Source organism: Gymnogyps californianus, chromosome 2, assembly GCF_018139145.2.
Source record: "Gymnogyps californianus isolate 813 chromosome 2, ASM1813914v2, whole genome shotgun sequence".
In the NCBI taxonomy this organism is placed as follows: Eukaryota; Metazoa; Chordata; class Aves; order Accipitriformes; family Cathartidae; genus Gymnogyps; species Gymnogyps californianus.
Window position 1 is genome coordinate 144,255,024 of NC_059472.1, and position 24,146 is coordinate 144,279,169.

At 40.3% G+C, this 24,146-nt stretch overlaps 1 protein-coding gene across 2 annotated transcripts; it reads right to left on the reverse strand.

The window, feature by feature from the left end:
* Positions 1-583: 583 nt before the first annotated feature.
* On the reverse strand, positions 584-22,904 carry CROT (carnitine O-octanoyltransferase). Of its 2 annotated transcripts, XM_050891972.1 has the most exons (17): positions 22,805-22,904; positions 21,947-22,070; positions 15,780-15,904; positions 14,685-14,866; positions 14,376-14,500; positions 11,616-11,724; positions 9,567-9,660; positions 9,348-9,473; positions 8,809-8,910; positions 8,111-8,194; positions 7,902-8,009; positions 7,510-7,640; positions 5,994-6,117; positions 3,802-3,880; positions 2,898-2,991; positions 2,602-2,721; positions 584-1,530 (listed from the first exon to the last, which is right to left on the reverse strand). In XM_050891972.1, the coding sequence occupies exons 2-17, from the start codon at positions 22,059-22,061 to the stop codon at positions 1,410-1,412; spliced, it is 1,839 nt and encodes a 612-aa protein (XP_050747929.1). In that variant the 5' UTR covers positions 22,062-22,070; positions 22,805-22,904; the 3' UTR covers positions 584-1,409. The 2 variants fall into 2 exon arrangements, with proteins under 2 accessions (XP_050747929.1, XP_050747930.1); XM_050891973.1 differs by lacking the exons at positions 21,947-22,070; positions 22,805-22,904 and adding an exon at positions 15,153-15,380 and having other exon boundaries at positions 15,780-15,826.
* Positions 22,905-24,146: the final 1,242 nt, after the last annotated feature.

Below are 24,146 nucleotides of genomic sequence, written 5' to 3' on the forward strand. Positions count from 1 at the left end.
CATGCTTCACTAACCAAGATATTTCAGAAAGTCATTTACCTCCGAGAAAGAGAGTGGGTTATTATAAGCACTCCAGAACAGGAATGGATTCTTACTCTGTATGAGTTTTGGAAGACCTCAAATCAACCATTAAACAATAAACAGTTGTCAGATTTAACTGAGACAGGACATACAAGTAGTCCAATAAAGGCAGGGAAGACAAAGGCTGAAATAATGAGACTGTTTTCTGAGGCAACAAGACATAACATAACGCACCCTGGCCTGTTACTCAGAGAAGTGTCAGCCTTTGAGGAAGAAAAGAAAAGGGAAACTCTGTTCTTGCTACTGTGGAAAAAAATACACAACAGAGCTTCCAGAGGGCAAAGAGACAGGTTCAGTGTTAGCTGAGGATGCAGTTGTTTCTGTAAAACAAATAATAATCTCTGATCACTCTCAAAACTCCAAAAACTAGAGAAAAGAGAAAACAATGGGTACTTTAGAATCTCTATTTCAAGTTCATCTGCCCCCAAGATCATCTCTCTTTCACTAAGTTTAGTTGCTACACATTAAACAGTCCACCCAAAAATCAATACAAAGCTGATTTTTAGAAGAATTTTATTTCTATGACAGGAAAATACAAAGCTGCTCAAACAGAGGAATTAAGTCTTAAAATCCTGAGAATCATATCAAACTGCATTCAGTGCTTACTTTTATTGTGTATTAGTAGTGTAAAGCAGCAGACATTCACAGTTCACTAGAAGATGAAAACTCTGAGGAATTTGGAACCCATATGCTGCTTTCTGTTGTTATTATTAAGAGCTCCTTTTTCAAAATACTTCAGATTGTAGTGCTCTCATATTACAAATGTAGTGGGAACATCCCCATTCACGGATACAACATTTATTTGGTATAATCCCGATAGCAAAAATGAAAGATAACTTATAAAATAACATATAGCCCAATGGAGGCAGCCCTTCTATTTCATAAACCACTATGAATAGGAAGCATAATCACCTAAGAGGATAGTGTGGTTACTTGTAAGTACGCAGTTAAGTGCTCCACTGGCATAAACAGTATCAGTACACTACAAAGTATTCTACGTGTTACTACTAAGATCATAAATACAAGTCTCCCATGAATTCTCCACTTCCAACATCCTGACTCTCCAGTATGTTTGCACTGTTGAGGCATATTTTAATATTGCATAGTTCTACATAGATAAGGTACTACTGCTTGCATTGTTGTTGCAGATGGCTACATTACTCTTAAATGGGTACTGTTACCACAGTAAATCCCATAAAAATAGGTAGACTTCACATAAATCATTAAATGTCTTAACTTGAATATAACAGTACTCTTGAGAAGCATTTCATTTATAAGTACTATATGTAACTCATGAGCTTGCAAAGGCTTTTACATCATTATCAACCTTACAGCTGAGCTGCAACTGTTAATTGTAGCATGTCCTGAAAACACTGGAACACAGTTCTACACAGCACTTCCGCATCAGTCTCTGGACATGATTTCCAAGAAGAACAGGTAGTAACGATCCTATCAATATAGAAAACAATGAAGTTACCACTCTTAATTGTCATGGTCTAGGATAAAAGTCACACAAATTGCCCTGAAATGTGAAATTATTGATATAAATTCTGAAGCAAAAATTGTCACATAAAAATACTGTCTCGACATTCAAAAAGGACTCAGATCCCTAGTGCCTTCAGTAAGCAATATGTTGATGGACCTTGAAACTAGATACTTTGATTTAAATACCCATTTGTACATATACAGTGACATAACTTTTCCACATATTTGAAAATACTGTGAATTATATTTCCTCTCTGCAACTAGTTTAAGGTTTAAAATACTTTTTTTTCTTTTTACCTAATACAAGGTAAATCTTTATCTAGTTCTATTTATCTTAACAGAGCCATAGACCAAAGTATAAATGGTTTGTATTCTCAAACTGAATCAAATCTGCACACAATCCATATTTAGCTTTAGGAAGAAGTCATCCAAGTTACACCTAAATCACAAAATCGCAAGTTATCTCAACACATTATAATCAAAGCAGTTTATCAGATTTGATAAGGAAGCAGTAATTTTTGTTCATAAGACCAATAAGCCAAAGTTGGATCTTTTCAAATCCTACCATTTTCTGACAAGTGAAGCCAAATGTTTTGGCTTCTCCTTGTTACTCAAAGAGGTCTGGTTTGAGTCAAGAGATGTGTGTGTCACTGCCAAGAATGATGGACAGTGTGCTCACCTATACTCTATCATCTGGTCTATCTCAGTCAATTGCTACTGTAATCTCTAAAACTAAAGCTTATTTTAAAGTAAGTTAACTTCTTTTGTTCCTCCCTTCTTTCACCTTCCCCACTCTTTTCTTTCTGCATGTTGTCAGTATCTTGGTGCTCACTTCAGCTCCACCGTTCGTTCTTCCTCCCACACGTGCTTTCCCAGAATGTTAATACCTCTATGTTCACGTACTTCACTTCTCAACCTTTTCTGACACATTCAGCCATGTTTCTTCTGTCTTTTCCTTTCCTCATTCTAGTTGTTAGCTGCCTTTCCCTTTGTGCTAGAGACAGAACCATGCCCAAAATCAAATTATATCCTTACCTGTCATCTCTGATTGCATAAAAAAAGCCATAGCCATGATGTACCATAGGGATTGCAGATCCAGTAAACCTACTGTAGCCAGTCAGACTAGTTGAAAGAATAAAATTCCCACCTCCTCCACTGTAAAACAACACAAAACAAAAGCAGCACTCTTAAAGATAATTTAAAACAAGGTGAGTTTCATGAAAAAGTTATTTTGTCCTAGAGATCAAGAAATCAGCACGCATAAGGCCAATGCGACTAAGTCCTCGGTATCAAGGGATACAGCCTCCCCGCAGGACAAGAATACTAATTACCTAGCTGTGAAGGCATTATCCACATAAAGTTCTGGCACTGGCAGTCCTTGCTCCTGTGCTATCAGTAGGAGACCCAGAAGATGACGATCAAAGCCTGTCAAGTAAATGCAAATACTGCATCATTAACAGCAGCATTTCCCGTTTTTCTGCTTCTTCTGGTCTGGATAGCTGGAAGCTCAAATAGCAGCTGAAGGACAGATAAATGACAGAGTCTACTAAAAACCAAGATTGATATTGTAGCCTACAAAAAAATCTCCCAAATATTTGAACTAAGAGGCCTTCATCACTTTCAGCTTGCAACACTGAGCCCAAATGCAAATGAACTAAGTAATATAAACCCAGCGCAGTTCCTGTGGAAAACAAAAACCAAGAAAACTTCCATTTCAGCCAAGGAGAAGGAGTTCCACACAGTGAAATTGGCCCACTGGCAATTACGTGAACAAGGTGAAAAGGCTTTCAGGGCCACAACTGCCTAGATAATTCACCAAGTAGGATGGAGAGAGTATGAAGGTTCATCAGGTGATTATTTCCCAGCTACTCTTTCTCATTCATACAATAGCTTAACCAGGCTAACACAGGTAGGTTAGAATTTCACCCAAATCTCTCCTCTGCCTTAAAAGACCGCACTTCCCGCTTTCTAGCCATATTTGATCAGAAGGTATTCTGAAATAATGTTTAGCTGGGCAGAAAAAGTGAATTAATATTCAAAGTGAACATGTCTTTGGGGCACAAGGAAGGGTGCAAGGACTAGGTTTTAGTTCCTCTCCCCGAAATTAAAGTATAAAATGTTAAGGGGTAGTTTTTACTCAGGTTGAAAACAAGGAGACAACATATTAGCATACAGCAATATTCCCTTTTCACCCACAAGAAAAAACAAACAAAAAAACTTTTGATCCCAGAGTACCTTTTCCATTCTCACATTCTTTCCTCATTTTATTGTGCTTTGCAAATGCCTTATGCATCAGCTGTACTCGTTGATAAGTCTGTGTAAAGCAGGGGAGACAGGATTTAAAAAAAAAAAAAAAAAAAGAGAAAAGAAAAAACAATCCAGATGAGTAACACATCAGGAATCACATATCAGCAAGTTTTTCCCTTTCACAGTTTCTAGCAATTTTAGACAAAAGGAGGAACTTGAAGGGCACATTAGAACCTCTCTCAAACTCTTTCTCCCAAATCCAAATTCCTTTTTCAGGAGAACTTGCTCATTTGTTTGCTGTATCTCTGTTCTGTTACTCTGATCACTTCTGCACTGAATAATATTCTAAACCTCATGCTCTTTCCCAAACAAGCTGAAACAATGGAAAGTAGCCACTGTGAACCAGAGTAATCAAAACCAAAACATTCCTACGAGACCACTTATTTAGAAGCACACTAGCTTTTAGCAGGTGCAGTTGCATTTACATCATCACCATGCCCTGAACTGGTCAGGCAGTTGGACTAGATGATCATTGTAGGTCCCTTCCAACTGAAATAGTCTATTCTATTCTATCATTTTTCATGAAAAAAGAAAAAAAGGAAGAAAAAAAAACAGATAAAAAAATCTGTGATGCAAAAGCAGAAAACAAAACAAAAAAGACCCTAATTAAAATATACACAGATGCATTCCCGAACTTTCTCTGCTGATTGAAATATTACTTCCATGACAGTAGTTCTGCCCAACGTTACGTTTTTTTCAATTTTATATTGAAACTTACATATTAAAACCAGAGAAAACAGAATACAAATACATGTTTTCATAAAGGAGGCCTAGAGAAACATCTCTAGACACCTAAGATCTTGACTTCTGAGATCTTAGATCGTACTAGCTCTTTAACTACTTAAGAAGCACCCTTTATCCATTTATTCATTACACAAGAGGCTGCAGCAGAGAATGTGAAACAAGGGCAGTAGCCACTCAATTTGGATAAAAATCAAGCTACTAAGCTCACAAGGGGTGAAAGAAGAGTTGAGACAAAAGGATTTTTTACCAAGTACCTAACTTTAGGTATTTCCTAGTACCTTAAAAGTAGACTTTTAAGCATCTTAATTTCAATACCATTGAACAGATTCAATGCTTTTTTAAGGCCCAAGAGTTCATCATAAAAAAAACAGCAATAGGAAGATATTTGGAGATGCTATTTAAAATTACAAAGAGAAAAAGGCTACAGTTAGTGTTGGAAGTAACCAACCTCTATGTGTATTACCCATAGAAGCCTGATAATTGGTTAGAAGATAACTGAAGAGCAGTGAAATAACAGGAATCCATATTTGCAACAGGAAAGCAGATTTGAATAATGGCCAGAAAATTGAGTTTTAAAGCTGCAGCACATGCCAAAAGAAGCCAGTGAAGACCAGGAAAATACGCTCTTGAAGACTATAATTATCAATCACACATACTTCCTGATAGCCATAATCCTACATGTTTCTCAGATGCATTAATAATGCAGAACTTTTGACTTTCCTAAAGATATGTAGCCCTTTGTCTCAAAAATCTTCTCCTTGCTTCATTTCTCAGGCTCTGAGAAACGTGCAGTGAGGACAGCAGAAAGAGCTTTAGTACAGCTCTCACTTGGCAAGAAAGGCATGACATGCTTTGCAAGCCAAGCACCAGGGGATAGCTGCTGGGAAAAGAAAAGGTCACCAATTCAGCTATTCAGAGACAAACTCTGGAATACATCCCTGTTGCCACGAGGGGACAAACAGATTTCAATCTTGCTCTCAGACTCAATGATTAGATTAACATGCCCTGATTTCACTTAAAAATTAAAACAACAACAGAACCACTCCACAGCAGAATACATTGGTTCCAACCCAGTTACTTTTTGAGGTGTAAAAAAAAAAAAAAAAAAAAAAAAAATCAGCGTGCATGTAACTCGAGACGCTTACATTCTTGAAACCAAAAGGTAAATAGGACAGAAAACCAAATGAGCCCACACATGACAGCTCACCTCGGTCACAGTGACCAGAGCCAGACTTCAAGGAACCCAACATTTGAAATCTGTCTCACTGGAAACAGGCCAACTCCCATTAACGAGACAACAGAAAAATGAGTTTTAAGCAGTTCAAATGACAGGCCTTCTAAATACATGATGATTAAAGTAGGATTTCAGTATTTACACTGTCAGAAGGATCCAGCATGGACTTGCACCATTCCACTGCTTCCATAGTACATGGTCTTATGGTCTCTGTGCGGCCATGATAGAAACGCCTGGTCATGGCAGTTTCGTAACAGCAGCCCGGGCTAAGAAGAAAAATTAGGGAAGAGTATCTCATTAACTTAACAAAACTATTTGCTCTCTCAAGGAATAAAAACGTCCTGCCCAGTATCTTACACATCTAGCTCAGTTACAAGTATCAGTAAGCCACTAATTTTCTTTAAATTGTGTGTCTGAAAAAGAGCCACAAAGGAACTCTACAGGCTTCTATGAGACAGATGACTGAAAAAGTGCCAGTGCTATAATCATACCTTGAAAAGACTGGGTTGTTATGGTTATTTTCTGCAGACTACAGATCTACCAGCCTCTAGTATAAATAAGCTGAAATTATGCAAGCTTCAGTTTCACTATATATTTCCATTAAAGAAACCATCTACACCATCCAAAAACTCAAAAATTAAGGACACACTTGAAATAAGCAGTGTGTCCCAATGCATTTATAAGGAAAAGGCTCAAATCCTTCTCTGTTGCATACTGACACCCATCCAGCTTTTACCTGGAGCATCCCCAGCCCTATGACAGTCTACCATTTAATATACAACTTACATGAAACATACTTGTGTGTTTAGAACAGACCTAACAGGCTATTTTAGTCAGACAATTAATTTATTCTCATGTTCAGCAAACTGAGATCTACTGATCTTTCTTATCATAAGACACGCATGTCTAGTGACTACGATTTTCATCATGCTCCTATGACGAAACCCTCCTTTTTCTGAAGCAAGCAATACTCACCAGGTCAGTAATGACTTATACAAGCCATAATCAGTGCTAGTCAGCAAACAGAAATTTGGGAACACCAATACCAGGAAGAATGCTGCCTTTTACCAATAATGCAAAATAAAATGACACACCCAAAAATGTAGAGCCAGGCATTTGGAGGGTCACTATCTATCTATTATTCTGCCCAAATCTTCACATCTAATGTTGCTAAAGAAAGTGAGGCACTGAGGTTTGCGAGGCTTTTTACAGGCTTGGAAGACTAACCATTTTACCAATGGCTGTCACTTGCTACAGATAAAGCTTTCTTCTGCATCTGAGCAACTATTTAACATTAAAGAATCCTGACCCATTGCACATTTGGTGTTTGCCCAAATATTTACTTTGTACAGCCCAAATCCACGTTTTCATGAACTGTCTTCTGCCCTCCATTCCACAATATGTACACGCATGATCCCTATGGGCACAAGGACACAATTCTCCTGAAGCCAACAGCACAAGCCCCATGGATTTCAATGGCGCAAAATAAGGCCCCATGCAAGTGTTACTTTAAAAAACCCTTTCTTCTTCATTCTTCTGTCACCATAGCAAATTACACACTGGCATTGCAAGGCACTGCATTATATTTCCAGATCCACTCTTTTACTCAAGACTCTAGGTTTTTTTATTCCTAATCTGTTTAATGAGATTTTTCTTACCGTCCATGGCATTTGTAATAAGCAAGCTGAAGGGCAAGCTGCACAAATGTATCGGGATGAAGTTTCTTCTTTCTAATCAATGCTTTGCCGAAGGACGTGAAGGCATAATTCACTAGCTGCAAGTCAGATACCTGTCATACCAAAGGAGGAAAAGGCACAGAAGTCAAGAAATATCACAACTTGGTCCACTTCAAATAAAACACACTCAACATAAACCAACAATGTAACAAATTTAACTATGGTGTTAAGTCCCCTGATTCATCAATTTATCAATAACATATTCATCCCTGTTCTCCAGCATGGAGAAAGATCAGCTAAAAACATGTAAATAGAATGAAGAAAAAAAAAAACAAAACTCAGTGACAATTAAGAGAAGCAGCAAGAAATTCCACCTTTTTGTAATACAATTCTTTAGTACGTCCAATTTCACTTATAATTTTTTGATCCACTGTGAATACAAGTTCCTCTGGCCATGGAATATCCCTCACTTTATCTGATCCCTGGGAGGATGCAGACAGAAAGAAAGAAGAGAAAACAGAAAATGTTATCCACAAGAAAAGACACATTAACTAACAAACTTGAAAGTTTAAAGGATAGATACCTTCCATTTTCCCTCATTTTCAATAATCTTCTTTTCAGCATAAGATAACATGGTAATTAAAGCCATGGCATCAAAAGGAGAATGCTAGAATCATATAAGACAAGATATCACATTATTTGCACACCTGCAAGAGGATCAAATTGCTTTTTTCCCTACCCCACTCTTTCTCCTGCAGACCAACAGCTTTACTGCACTTGTTTTTCTAGTTCTACAATACATACAGAACCACTGTAAGTCCACCCACTGTTTTGACTGCTCTGCAGGCAAATAGGGAGGCACAATATACCACTGCTGTGGAAAAGCAGATTCCAGGCAAGATGTAGGCCCTTCTGGCCATTCAATAATGAGTTTAAAAAAATCTCAGCTTAAACACCACAGCTGTTCAAATAGCGACATCATACAAAGAGATAATTTCAAGCCTTCTTGTGCAATGTATTTTTTGTCTCTGGAACTCCCTCATTAAATACTTTTAGAAATAAGATTATGATTTCAGGTCTCATGTTCTTAATTCAAGTATGGTGTAATATCAAACACTATGAAAGCAGACTGCTTTTGGAAACTTGCCAGACAAGATGTCTGGTAAACAAGGCTATACTAAAGAGGAACACATTAAGCATTTAAAATAATACTCTGAAAGGGAAAACTTAGTAAATAAATACTTGAAAGGTTTATAAGGGGCAAAATAATTTTCAACTTACATCACAGAATGCGCTACAGGTTCCATTGGAAAAGAATATGCTATTGTAGGATTTATCTCCCCAGCGTATAGTCGGATCACCTGTTAGTCCCAGCCTTGTAACCTAAAGCAAAAGTTACATACTGTGGGTTTCAAAAATCACTGAGTACACTCCCAACTTCTGTCGGCTAAACCAAGCCTTCATTAAGATGGTGAGACCTCCCTGAAAGGTCATTTCATCCAGCTGAAGATGAAACATGATTATAAGCCTAAGTTTTTAAATTAAAGAGAGATAACAAGTTGATGACTATATTTTTGAGGACCCTGAAGGATACAGGGCTAAAAGATTATGAAGGTAGATTTCAGCCATTCCCACTTCCAATGTCCTAACAATTTAAACTATTTAAGTATTCCTATGGATCAACAAGAAGCATTATTTGCATATTTATCTGCTTTATTTTCTCTTTTCTGAAAGAGCAAGAAGTGCTACTTCTGCATATATGCAGAAGAAATTTTTATATAAAGACGACCAGATATGAATTATCAAAAATCCTTAGCTACCTCAGTGTAGTCCTCAGGAGTTGCATTGGGACTCGAGTCATCGAGGCAGACCACAAACAAACTTCTCTGAATTTTTTCCAGAAGAGTTAAGTTCTTTGGATCAAGATCAATCAAATATTCACGTAACTAGAAAGCATAAAAAGACAAAGCTAAGCGAAATTATGTATTTCCAGTGATCACAATGCTTTTCTCAAGAATCAGCTGCTGAAGTATTCCCACCTCTGCCCATTTTGTCCTTTCATTGCTTGTTAGGGCTGCCAGTCCTGGTCCATCTGGTTCACTATGGCATCTTCTCTGTATATATGTAAGTTGCCTTTAAGAAGATTTCAAAAACTGAAGTTAACAAAGAACATATGGAGAGAAGATAAAAGTCACCCTTTTTATCTCTGTCTTTTTTGCCAAGCTGGAATTTTGGTTCCACGTTCACAAGCTAACGTGAATTTTCAGGAAGCATGAATCATCTCCCTCAGACTCTAAGGGCAGCTGAAGACCTGCTCTGTTTTCAGTCACTAATGGTTAATTCAAATTGCAGCTACCAGCCCAGTACAAACTTACATGTAAACAATCACAGTCCTAAAGTGTTATTATGCACTTAATTTAAAGACTAGATTTAAGACTTCAGCAGTGCAGATCAAACTTTCCTGAGCAGCAGACATCGGCAACACTGCAGCTTTGCAGCATAGCAACTAATCAGATACAAGGGCAAAACTTCCACTCAAGATAAACCCTGAAATTTAAAGCACAACAGTAGCTACAGTACATCTTAAATGTAGAGACTGAACTACACAAGAATACTTCTCTTCCTACCTCTTCCTTGCATTTTCCCTTTGAAGAGCTATTAACAGAGAGCTAATTTTTAGTTTGCAAATTCAGTTTTTCACATGCTGTTCTAGGTGTTAAAGAAACTCCACAAATTAAAGGCGTTTAATCTGGCTTGTCCTTTGTTCTGGCACTCTTGCCCATTAAACTTCACTACTGATCATTAGTTACACAGTTGTCAAAAATATAAGACACCCATAATGAGGTTATTTAAAAAAAAACCCAAACAAAAAACAAACCACACCAAACCAAAACCAACCCGCCCTTTCTGTAGACAATAGAAAACTTCAGGGTTTTTTAATCTGTATTCCAGGTGTTCATTTCTTTGTTACTTGCTTGACTGAACATGTACAACTACAGAAATTAGAAATATGTATGTTGAAATATCTTAAGTATTGAAGTACCAGACTTTCAAAAAAAAAAAAAAAAAAGTGATTTTTGAGCTTCTCTAACTAGTTTTTGTCTTGCCTGAGGAATTTGGCCATCCACCTTTTGCCAATTTTAATCACAAGTCTTCTGTTGTGCTCTATAAGCAGCACTTTGACAAATGCAGGAAGTTATTCCTAGATGAAATGCACAACCCCTCTTTAAGTAGATGCATATAGATCCCAAATCGATCACAAGAGACCTACGCTGAAACTACCTCTGTATGTGACATCAGAGTTCGACCAACAGAGTAGAAAACCTTGTGGCCACAACTGTATTGACAATTTGAAAAGCCAACACCTCCACATGCTACTGGGAGATAGGAGATACAGCACGGAAAAGCTTTAAACATTGCCAGTTGCACTAGTACTGAAATTTAGTATTTAAAGAACCAAATTCTTTCTCTCTGGTCCTTTGCAGAGGCTCAGGAATGTGAAAAGAGCCACAAACACGGCTGGTTGTCACAGGTCTGGTGCAAAGGCAAGAAACACAAGTGAAATGCTGCTATACTGCTCTATAATCAGTGTATGCTACAATTTTGGACTCTGCTGCACTCACCAACAGGAATTCCAGCCCCTCTATTCTTGAGAAAATTGACTACAAGTATACTAGATTTGAATCAGCATGACAGTGGTGCTTCATCTTTGATAATGATTAAGTAGCAACGAGACAATTATCAATGTGGATTGGTCCTGAAAGGAATGATGTTACTTATAATCCTAATAATTCCATGTCAAGAAACTTCACACATAAATGATGTTTCCTACAGAAACATCTTCATTCAGTACTTCTGCGTGATGTTCTATGGGTGTATTACAACAGTACATGATCATCATGCTTCATGGCAAGAAGTTGCCACCCACTAAACAAGAATTTACTCAAATCTGAAACCTTCAACTAGAGGAGAAGCTGTAGCCACTCGCACGCCTAATTCTTTGGGGTGAAGGGGATAGAAAAAGAAGGACTCTCTTTGGTATGTAGCTTAAATAGGACAGCTTATTTGAAACAAGGTAGTTTGAAGACCTGAAAATCTCTGGAGGAGTCACCATATTGCCTTCATGTATAGCATCAAATGCAAACACTCGACCTCGACACAGGACTATTAAGTGAGATGGGCATTCACCTTCAGTCTCTGAAATGAAACAAAAAAAAAAACCCATGAAAATCCAACCGTGGGGATAATATGAGTGACAGATATGGGAGAAACACTCAGCAAGTCCTACAGACCCATTTTTTGTTCGAAATGAGGCAGATTTCATACAGTTAAAAACATGAAAGAAGAAAAAAGAATAACTTTTGAAGTCCAATTGCATGATCTTACTGCAAATTTGAAGACATTTTTAAAACCATCAGAGAAAATATACAGAAGTACATAACTTTCACTCGTATTAACTACTTCAAGTCATTGTCATTACCTAGTAGCAAATGTCATTTATTTGTGTATCTTGTAGGCAGGAACACCCTCTGCCAAAATGAGTGTTGCTTGCTGAAAGTTGATCTAGCAACATTTCTCTTGCATGAGTTTTGTTTGTTTGTTTGTTAAAAGGGATGAATATAATGCAGCAAGCCTGCCTTTGCAAATGATTGAGTCCTTCCGTTGTCAGAGTGTTTACGCGATCAGTTTCAGTTATGCAGCTCAAGATCCGAGACGCACTACCATGTCAATCAGACCTGATCGGTACAGGCAAATCTGTAAAAAGGGAGCACTGACACACCAATTTGGCCACTATACAGAAACGCAGATGGTACTGGCCCACACTAGGCCAGGTACATTTGCATAGCATTGCCTTATTGAATCCGTCTATCTGGAAATAAGACTAAATAAAGTTGGAAAAGATTCTGACAAAAACCAGATGTTAAAACCCCAAGAAACGTGGCTACGTTTTTCTCAAACTGAGCCACTGTGCTACATCTCTTCTAGTCCAGTCCTCCGCCCTGGGAAAAAGAAGAAATGTATGCTACTTTACCCACAAGTATGTAACTGAATGGGCATCCACAGAAGTCTTAGCCTTATCTAGAAGGTTTTTACATCTATCTTTATGATCCTACTGTCTAAATCAGATAATACAATTCAATACATACCTGATTAAAGACATTCTAGAGTGAGGAACTTGTCATTTCATGTAAACCTCATCTTAATAGATCATGAAATTAATTTCTAACATAACAAAAATCAGAAGGGATGACATCAAATTCAGTTACTTTAGGTAGCATCCTCCTAACCTTAGCTGTCTGAAGCAAGGGGCAGAATTAAGTTTGGAAGTTAACATACCTAGAATTAAGTGTCTGAGATCTCGTTACAGTTGGTGGAGATCTACCCAATACACTTAATAATATCTAATGAGCTCTTCACCTGTTCTCATTAAGGTGTCTGCTGCAGGCTGAACCAGGTTCCACTGATCAGGCCCTCTTGGCTTTCAGTGTGGTCTTTGACTCCAAGCTGATACTACCTGTCAAATTTTAGGTTGCCCTACTCTGCAATCTGAATACTACTTCAAGTGTTTCGACCATGTCAGTTCCCTCTACAGCCAAAGGAAAAAAACAGATCCCTCTGCAGATGGCAATTTCTTCTGCCTATATTAGATACCTGCATATTTTAATGGTCCAAATCCTTCTCTGGAGGTATTCATATTTCTCCATGAATCAGAGAGAAACAAGACAACTAACTGGACTAAATATTTCATCTGGAGGCAGACAATCTACATGGAAATGGATATTATGTGCCACGTATGACATGAAAAATGATATAAGCAAGATTGTTTAAAAAGTTCTTACAATATTTTAAGGCAGAAAAGGGACATGAATGACATAAATTGCATCTCCACAGGATAATAGCTTTGTTTATTAAGTGTGATCATAACAGAGCAATGAATTTCAATGATTTGAATGTTTCTTCTATGTTTTGGTATTTAAACTGACTCTTCAACTGTAACACTAAGATAAAACCCTTGAAACTTGCCTTCAACTTTGCATTTACCCATCATATCCTGTGGTATGGAGATTTCCTTATATGTTTTCTATGGAGCAAGGCAATACCTCCTTCTTGAATTCCTGCGTCTTACAGGAATTTACATCTCCCATGATTATCTAGAGTGACACTGCTGAACAACTCTGGATGCATCAGAACGTGTGTGGGCGGGGTGTTACGATTTCAGTTAGTTGATTACTAGTATTACAGTATTTGTTAGTGGAGGATGAATAAGAACACTACACTTTTACTCTAGCTCTTGATCTTGCACCCCAAAAAATTGTTGGGAGTTTAAGAGAATGGCTTCAAGAAGCACTATGGAGTACTTTCAAGACTGAAAACAGAAGCAGCTGACCAAGCCAAGAAACAGCACAATGATAGAAAATAAGTAAGAATTATCCCAACAGAATGTATGGGAGCACACTCGAGAAACGCATTCTGTGGAAAAAGATGCAATTAGTAATGATGCTGAATTTCTGTCCGTATAATACGTGGAAACCACCCACATTTGTAACACATGGAATAGGTCTTTTTTCAATTCTTAATGCTGGCATACTTATTATAGGCATCAGGCTGGTAACATACAATTTGAAGCAGAGCTTTCTTTTAATCTTATTTAGTAAGGACTAAATATTGGACCAAAAAGGGCATTTGTAGATTAGATATCTTCTTTGCTTCCTTATAGAAGCACTCAACGACCAGTATCCGATTTAGTGCTTGAGGAAGCAAGTATTTTCTGGTTAAAACGACCACTCCATTAGCCCATTAATACAAAATCATTTGCTTGTATTAACCCCCAATTTGCATTTGTTTACCAGTTTTAAAATAACTGCCGATTGAGTCTCTGGTAACTCCAGGAATTCTGCAAGTGCAGAAGAGCATTCGAAATTGGTTCATGTCCAGAACAGCATTCCCAGATCTCTCTATAGCCACCTTCTCTCTGTAGTAAACAAATACACCAAAATTAAACACGAGAGATGATAATTATGCAAGTAAATCAAGGTAAGACAAACCCATCTTTTACTGCAAAGAACGCATGCCAATGAACATAAACATATTTTTGCAACTAAAGTACACATAGATCATTAATATTTAGAATCAATTATTTTTTCTTAAAGTCTTACGCTCGTAATAGATCCCAGTATTTCAGGGTGTGCCATATATTTACACATGCTCTTTCTATCTGAGTGCCCTCTTTTGGTGGCCAGCAGTGTTCAATATAGGGACCAGGGCCTCCCATATTAGAGTGTATTTGCGTTGATATGCGAAGATCAAGATAAGCCACATTCAGCCACCAGTCCTCCAGCTGAAAATGAAAAATGTTTAGCATCAGAATTAAATTTTAGTCATTAAATATTTAATAATCACCTGATTGTTCAACTGCCTACTTTTTTTACTTTTTTTTTTTTTTTTTTTAATATTTTGAATAGTAGTTCCTATATAACAGAAGGCAGGACAGTGGTTCAAAACTAACTGCTGAGGGTAACAACACATCTAGCTCTTCTATTTTCAAACTTGAAATAAAATTCAATACTGCTTAAGACTATTAAACTGCAAATTATGATGAAGAGTTCCTCCCTGATATTCATCACCTTAAACTCTTGCAGATGTCAGCTGTGGCTGCTGCGAATATCAGACAGATTACTCTATGAAGAATGGAAGGAAAGGAGACTTGTGTTGAGACAGGATCTGAGATGGACAGTTAATAACGTATTTTTTCTATCATCATCTGAAAATCCCCACTCCAGAGTGCTTCATGTTAAGACTTACAAAGTTCTCATGAATTCCACGTGGTAATGACCCCCCTTGTATCCTTTTCTCTGTTGAAAGACAATTTTAAAATGATACCACATAGCTTTCTTCAGCAAAGAAAGAGATAGAGACCAAACTCTAAATTCCATTTTCTTTTTCCCCCCTTTTTTTTTTTTGGCAGGGTAGAGAGAGGGGGGACAGAGGTGATAGAAGAAGAAACTGACACACAAAGCATTGAAAAGCTGGTACGTAACTTAACATTTCAGTTAGTGAGCTCTCTTAGTCACTCAACTTTGAAAAAAACAAATCACACGTATATAAGTGAATGTGTTCATATTCACAGGCCAAGTGGCAGATATAAGGAAGATCCTAAAACAAAAAAAAGCTAAATTACTTTCTAAGTTATATCCTGAACAAGCAACTTTCCAGAAGTTGAATTATGATTTCTTACATATCCAAATACATACCCAATTCCTTCTTGTTTTAGCTCTTTCCAGTAATTTCTGATGCAACTCTTTCCCAATCCCATTTTCAAATTTTTTAACTATATCCTCGGTTCTTTGATATTCTTCTTGATTTAGAAATGGCTTCACTGTTAAAAGGAAACGTTTTTATTTTAAAGACAACTGTATACTGAGATTTATTCCAGGATTCAGATATCCACAGGCAAGGGAGTGGATGAAAATACTCAAAAATTTATTTTTCTAAAACAAGTATTTGAAGGGAAAACACCTTTTGAAAATCTGTAAATAAATCAGTGTGTTCTAATAAAACATAAATACATATTTTTATTTAAATACAGATGTTAGCAGATGAAAGCAATTGCTGAAAACCTGAAATACCTAACAGATAACTAAACCAAATACATTTAAAACTGTAGCTGGAAATACTATGGAGTTCTGTAACTCCATCAGCTGCCACAGAACTCACTGAATAATTAAATTTACAGGAACTTTGTTTGTAAATTAATACATTGAGCCATACATGTCTGCCACCATACCGCACCAACCACAAGCTACTTGCCTTTATTTTCAAAAGTCCATTCATGGTCTACAAGCACCTTGCCCGTCAATTCTCATTCACTGTCCCCATGTTATGCCTACCTTTGAATGACACTGACGGCAGCTACTACTACCCAATGTTTATATTTTAAAATACTTTTGGACTTCTCTCAGATCATGTGCCATACAGGCCAAAGTTCTCTGTAAACATTTGCAAAACTAGTTGTTATATTAATCTAAATCTGTCCTTAAAGCCTGTTTACCATGAAATCTATGGTCAGTAACAGGCCTTGCTGATGTCAGTTTCCATACAGGCATATCTCATTGTCTTCTTATACTTACCTTGTGTATAATGTATTTTCTGTTATCTTTATACTTAGATTGTGAAGTCAGTGGCAAACAAAATGGGGGGAGGGGTGTTTCTGCTGATTCAATGCCTACGCAATGAGGTCTGATTCATTTTTGAGGCTGCTGGACACTACTGTCAATTAATTTCTTGTCTGCCTTGCTAGTGCTAACCCTGTGATCTACTCACAGCTGTTACGAAACAAGGAAGGATACTTGTTTAATTTTCAGTAATCATGTATCTGTATCTTCTCGAATCTACCTTTTGTGAGTAACAATGGAGTTTCAGCTGGACAAGGTCTCAAATACTTACCTGTCCTTGTAGAATTAAAATCTTACTTCCTCACAACTGTGTCTTGCTGCAACTATGACTGCTTGCCTGCAATCACTACTTTTTTCTCCTTCACAGATCTAGAGATCATCTAGTCCAACACCTTATCTCAGCAGGGTCAGCTACAGCAGGTTGCTCAGGACTGTGTTGGGTTTTGAGTATCTCCAAAGATGGAGACTCTGCAACCTCCCTGGTAGCAACCTGTTCCAGTGCTTGACCACCCTTACAATAAAAAGAGTTTTCTTACGTTTAAAAGGAATTTCTTGTATTTCAATTTGTGCCCATCACCTCTTGTTCTGTCACTGGATACCACTGCGACGGCTGGCTCTGTCTTCTTTACTCCTCCCCATCAAGTATTTACACATATTGCAAAGATCCCCCCTAGCGCCTTTTCTTCCCCAGGCTGAACAGTCCCAGCTCTCTCAGTCTCTTCTCGTATGTCAGCTAATCCAAGCCCTTAATCACCCTCACGGCCCTTCACTGGGCTTACTTCAGTATGTCCATGTCTTGCTTGTACTGGGGAGCCCAGAAATGGACACGGCACTGCAGATATGGCCTCCCCAGTGCTGAACAGAGGGGAAGGATCACCTCTCTCTACCTGCTGGCAACACTCCTTCTAATAGGGCCTTGAAGGCTGCTGGCCTGCCTTGCTGCAAGGGCACATTGCTGGCTCATGTTCAACTTCATGTCCACCAGGACTCCAGCGGCTTTTCTGCAAAGCTGCTTTCCAGCCAGTTGGCCCCAGCTTGTACTGGTGTGGGGAGCTATTCCTCCCTGGGTGCGTGACTTGGCATTTCCCTTTGTTTGCTGAACTTCATGAGGTTCCTGTCAGCCCATTCCTCCAGCCTGTCAAGCTCCCTCTGATGGCAGTACAACCAGCTGGTGTATCAGCCACTCCTTCCAGCACTGTAATATTTGCAAACTCAGAGTGCACTCTGGCCCATCATCCAAGTCATTAATGAAGATGTTAAACAATACTGGACCCCTGGAGTACACCATCAGAGACTGGCCTACATCTGGAATATGTGCTGCTGATCATAAACCTCTGAGCCCAGCAGCTGAGACAGTTTTCAGTCCACCTGGCTGTCCACTGCCTAGTCCATGCTTTATCAGTTCACCTATGAGGAATTTAAAAAAAAAAAAAAAAAAAAAGCTTGTGATGTGCCAAAAGCCTTGCTAAAGTCAATATAACTTTAATATATTATTAAATCAATATTATCAATTTATAAAATATCAATATATAAACAAATATATTAAGTCAATAAAAACCAATATCTACTGCTCTCCCTTCATCAACTGAGACAGTCACCTCATCATAAAAGGTTATCAGGCTGGTTAAGCACGATTTCCTCTTCACAAACCCATGCTGCCTACTCCCAGACACCTTCTTGTCCTTCATATGCTTGGAAACGGTTTCCACAACTATTTGCCAGGGATTCCGAGGGATTAAGGTGAGGCTGATTGGCCTGTAGTTCTTGCCCTTCCTGAAGACAGCGCTGACATTTGCTTTCTTCCAGTCCTCAGGAACCTTCCCCAATCACCATGACCTTTCAAAGGTCATCAGAAGTGGCCTCCCAGTGACAAAGGCCAGCTCTCTCAGCACTCATGGGCACATCCCAACAGGTCCCATGGAGCTTTTCATGTCCAATCTGTTCAAGCGTTCCCTAGCCTGATCCTCTTCTACCAAGGGTAAATCCCCACTCCTTTTCAAAATAATTCAATTTTTATCCTAATCATAAAAGGAATTTCAGTATTGTGCACTACCTGTCTTAAGGCGAAAAATAAAGATCCATTTTCAGCTTCATCCTGGCCTCCTTATGCTACTCCACAACAGTACAATGCAAGTCCTAGTGATATTTTTCCTATTTCATAGGACAAACATGGAAAGTAAGGGTCAAATACTACCTACAAATGCGTTTTTAAATCCATGGTGACAACCTTAGGCAGCAAGACTGAACATCCACTTTCAAGCATTATCATACAGTGCTTGTGTTTAAATAAGTTCCACCACAACACCATCACCATTGGAAAGGTGCCAGCATTCACCACATACGATCAGCTATGAACATTGAGGCAGCACCTAACATATCTAGTGGCCTTATTACCACACAATATTGTAAGAGAGAGTGATTATCCTCTGTTATTCAAGTTACAAAGTCATTACAGAGAAATATGCACAGGCACACAAGAAAGAAAATAAGCAAAATTACTGGGTTCTGGTCTCTATTTATAGAATCATAGAATCATTTAGGTTGGAAAAGACCTTTGAGATCATCAAGCCCAACCATTAAAGGAGTGACTAAGATTGCTAGGGGGTGACTAAGATTGCTAGGGGACTAGAACACATGATGAGATGAGGCTGAGAAATGAGTTTGTTCAGCTTAAGAAGAGAATGCAAAGGGAAGACCTTGCTGCACTCTAACAACCGAATGGAAAGGCATAGCGAAGACAAAGTACAGCTCCTCTCAGAGATGCAGAGAAATAGGACAAGAGAAAATGGACTCAAGTTGGAACACAGGAAATTTCTGACAAGGAAAATGTGAAGGGTTTTTTTTTTTTGTCATTGTTGCTGGTTTGTTTTTTGTTCCCCCTCCCACAATCGTGAGGGTGATCAAACACCAGAACAAGCTGCCCAGAGAGGCTGTGAAATCTCTATCCTTGCAGATATACAAAACCCAGCTAAGCAAGGCCTGAGCAACCTGCTGTAGTTGGACCAGCTTTGAGCAGGGATCTGGTCTAGATGAACCCTTCCCAAGGTACATGATTCTACAACTATAGGACCTCTTTCCATTTAAGAACTATTTGATCAGATGTAGAAGCAGCACTATTAGGAAGGAGCAGAACTCAGCCCCTTTCTCACTAGAGTTCAGTGAAACTTGTCTTGCCACTTTCTCCAGGCCCACAGAACTCGTCTTCCTTTCTGCATAGGAGATCAGCTCTGTCCATGAACCAGAAGTATCCCATGAAAGACACGTTCAGTTGCATAGTTAAGGAACGCTCTGGAAAGCTGGAACTTTGGGTTTTCATACTCTCAGGTTGAGTCCAAGCTTCCGAGTCTCAGCCTCTGGGGTGAGCTGAAAAGCTAAATAACATGGCTATGGCCGCCTTCTCTGCTCAGGGCCTACCTTCAAAACAAGATTAGTCATTCTGAATCCAAAGCAGAGATAGCTACTGTGAAACCTTAAATAAGGCACCTTCTGAGACACGCTCTGTCCAGCTTTTCCAGTTGACTGGCTTTAAACACACAAGTGCTTTACCAACAGGTGCACTGACTAATGTCAGGTGCCTGGGGTCCTCCTCCAACCAAGGAAAGACAGGAGTTTCCAAGCAATGATTCACAGCTTCTACAAAGGGTCATTTGGAGGTTCCGAATTGTTCTTCAGAAGCACCTCCTTTCCTTCACTCATCTTCACAGACCGAACAAATGACAAGCTTAAGCAATGAGAATCACTGAGCTAGCGTCTAGAATTGTGCATGCACATTCTGGCTTTAAGTGATTTATACAAGGAAAGACTGTGGCAGAACAACAAATACTGGACTAACTTTCCTCCAACCTCCAGTGAGACTAAAGGAGATCAACGATGATGATCAAAGTTATAGAATGACTTATGTACAAGGAACAGTAAGTAGGAAGTAACTTCAGCATGAAAAAGAAAGGGATATGTGACAAGGTTATTTATGAAAACACAGATCAGAATCAGAAAACAAAAGCAAACAAATTCACTGTCAGATTTTATCACTCCATGAGAGTGCTGCTTGTTAACCTGGAGAGCCAGCTGCGTTTACAAAACTAAGTTCTAAAGGGCAATTCTGTTATTTCAGGTTCACTACTAGTGCAGTACAACTTTAGTTAATCTACACTACAACAAAAAGAAAATGTTTTTTTGACATGCATACACACACAACATTTTTTCTCTAAAACCACCATTTCAACATTCTGCATCAAAAAGTGACGACGTAAGGAACGCCAAAGAAAACCTATTACCATCTACTGGGCCGTTTCCACTACACTCACAATAAAAGGAAACTCAGAGTGAACTTAAGGATTTCTATTTTGAGAAAGGGAAATTTTGGTGTAATATGTTTCTGCTAAGGAGAGAACTCCAGGTCTTACTCTGTTAGCATTCCTGTATTACAGGTAAGATAGTAAGACACAAAGCAGATGTTCCAGAAAAAAGCTCAATGTCTCCAAGTTCTGAAAATCATTAAAGAAACACAGGAAAGTAACCTCAAGATACTAGGTAATGTATCTCTGTTATCCCCGATATATCAAAGCCTGATATGATAATAAAGAACTAACCAGTCATCTCTGATTTATAAACAAAGCTAGACACATGTGCATTGATGTTGTTTTCAAAACTTTTCTTTTATGTGATCTTCTTTAGACAGTCAACATTTGAAGGCAGAAATTATCCAAGTTAAATTATTCAAAAATAACCACCAATGCCTTTTCCTACTACTGTATAGTTAATAGCATTGGTGAGAAAGAAGAACATTTAAGTATGAAAAAGTTTGAAATAACTTTCTTTTTTAAACAAAGATCCTGGGCAAACACAGTCATAAACAAGCAAAGCAGTTATTATGCAAAACAAAATTTGTAGATGGAGAAATATATTTTATTAGACCAGCTGATCTGGAAAAAAAAAATAACCCCCAAACCCAAAACCTTAGGGGGGAAAAAACCTGAAACCAAAAAGTTATCCTTCCCACATGCCCAATTCCCTTGAAGAAAGACAAACAGGGATAAAATGGAAACTTTTACTCAGGTTGCTCTAGGCACTTAGTTTCCCGTTTTGAACCTGAAAAAGACCTTTTGCACCCTAAACTTGTCTGGATCCCACGCCCCAATTATATCAGTTGATACAAGCTGTCTCTACAAATCACTTCACAAACATCTTCAGATTAGCCTGGTTACAACAGCACACGCCACGCTACTATTACAATATTAAGTCATTACCTGCATCAAGGTATTTACTTAAAGATTCTTCAAGAGGAGGTACTGGCAGGGAAGGCAGAGAATCTTGGTACTGAAATGTTCGCTCCTCAGAGGATTCAAGCATTTGCTTTTCCATGATGCAGATCTGCAGCACAACATCAACAGCCTATTAACAAAGCCTAGGTTAGATGATGGATCTCCCCATACTGTTTTCTCCCCTGCCCCCAGCCATTTATACGGTAAAAGACACATATCAGGGAAGCGTCCCCTGACAAAGCCAGGGTCGAGGATTTCTTGTTGGCCTGAAGCCACAAGAGGCATACACACAACAGGGGAAAACTGTGACCAGGCGGCTATTAATGCTTTCTCCGGGTATGTCGCGATTAACCACCTCGAGGCCTGTTGATTTCTTTCCCGAGGAGAAGCCAGCCAGCCCTGGGACACCCACCAACTGAGACCAGAGGCTAAATGGGGAAGGGGGAAATCACTCACACGACGACCCCCGCCCGGCCGGCGGCCGCCATCACGCAGCTCGCCACCCCCCACAGACCTTCCCCAAGGCCCCCACAGCCGTAGTAACGACGAAGGGGTGCGGCCCCCGCCCGAGCCCCGGCCGTGCCACGCCTACCCCAGCGCTCCCCGCCTGGCGGAACGGCGGCCCGGGGCGGGACAGGGCCGAGCAGGGCCCGGGGCCGCCGCCGCAGCCCAGCGGTGTTTACAGTAGCTCAGGGCCCGCGCCGGGGAGCTGCCCCGGAGAGGCCCCGGTGGACTGGGGCCGGGGCCTGGGGTTAAGGAGACAGTCGAGCCGAGCCGTCCGTACGACCCTCCGCCCCACCGCCGCGCACTCCCCGAGGAAAGAGGCCGCGGAGCGCCGCTTACCTTGGCCTGGACGGGCCCGCCGGCGCGCTGCCTGCCTTCACCTCTGCTCCACTTCCAAGCGGGCCCGGAAGCCGGGCGGGGCGGCCGTAGGGAGGCGGTGGCCGGAGGGGTTGTGGATCTGCGGGGCCGCGGGGCGGGAGCAGAAAGAGGCCGCGCAGCTCCGTGGGCTCTGGAAGGGGCCGCGGGCCGTGGAGTGGGGGTGTGAATAAAGGGACAAGGGGAGAAAGCGTAGCCAGCGCCGCGCTGAGGGCTTCCCGCGGCGTGTGCCCTCGGGCCCTGCGAGGGTGAGGGCCCTCCCCAGCTGATGTCCCCCGTGCGCTGTGCTTGTAACCCCGGCGGCATCCCCAGCGGGCCTGAGCCCAGCTGCGAGCCCCGGCTGGCCCTGGGGGGCTCCTGGCCCAGGAGTAAGTGGCCCTACTGCTTTGAGGGTGGGGAAGAGCTCAGCAGTCTGCAAGGACGTTTCCATGGTGCAGGTCTGAGCCAGACCAGTGGGTTTCTCTGCCACCTGTTAAAATGGTGTGTGGGAGAGAGGCTTGTGGGGTGTGACTTGCAGCTGCCCGGGAGTGGGGGTAAGCACAAACCACCAGCAGTGAGACTGAGTGGGATTTGGAGCAGTCCTCACATCCCAGAGCAAATGCTTCACCACATGGTGAAGTACCACTTGTACTGGGAAAGACACGAGGCCTACCCAGTCCCACTTGCCATGGTTAATGAGGTCTCTACTTTCAGAGGCACTTGCCAGTACTGCCCTTTGGCACACTGAAGGAGTCTCTGCCACCTGCGTGTATGCGTGGGTGGTGTGTGACGGAGAGCTATTGCTCAGCCTAGAGATTTCCCCCTTTCCCACTGTTGCTGGGGGACCTGGCTGCTCTGAAGAGCTGTTAAGCCCTGAGGAGTTCCTGACGAAAGACTGAGAGCTCAGATAGGTCTTGAAGCAGTAATAGAAGCAGTTTGATGCGACATAGCCATCGGGGCAGGAGAGGGAGGTGTGTGTCAGGCTATCTGCGTTGTGCAAGAGTCTCTACATGAGGTAGAAGGTCTGGACCAGGCTTGAGGATGTAGCCTGATGCCTGCCATCACTGCCTCCAGGCAGAGACTCAGGACCTACAGAAACCCTGTATAACCCTAACCAGGTTGCAGACCCTATTACTTGCTTCAATCCCTATGAGACTCCAGATGTCTTTGCTACTATAGGCCGTATGAGGACTGCAGCCTCCTATGGCTCCCTCTTCCCTTGTGGGGACTGTAGACTTCAGATCCCTGTGGCCCTCCCTTTCATCAAAGGTTCCCGTCACACATTGTTTTTTAATACTAAACGTTTGCTTGATCCTTGTCGTGGTTT

Coding starts and splice junctions, on each gene's coding strand:
- CROT (XM_050891972.1), bottom strand. CDS start 22,061: ATGGAAAAGCAAATGCTTGAATCCTCTGAGGAGCGAACATTTCAGTAC. Junction 14,501..14,684: donor TACTGGGATCTATTACGAGC/GTAAGACTTTAA, acceptor TGTTTACTACAG/AGAGAAGGTGGCTATAGAGA. Junction 3,881..5,993: donor TGCTGGATCCTTCTGACAGT/GTAAATACTGAA, acceptor TGCTTTACACAG/ACTTATCAACGAGTACAGCT.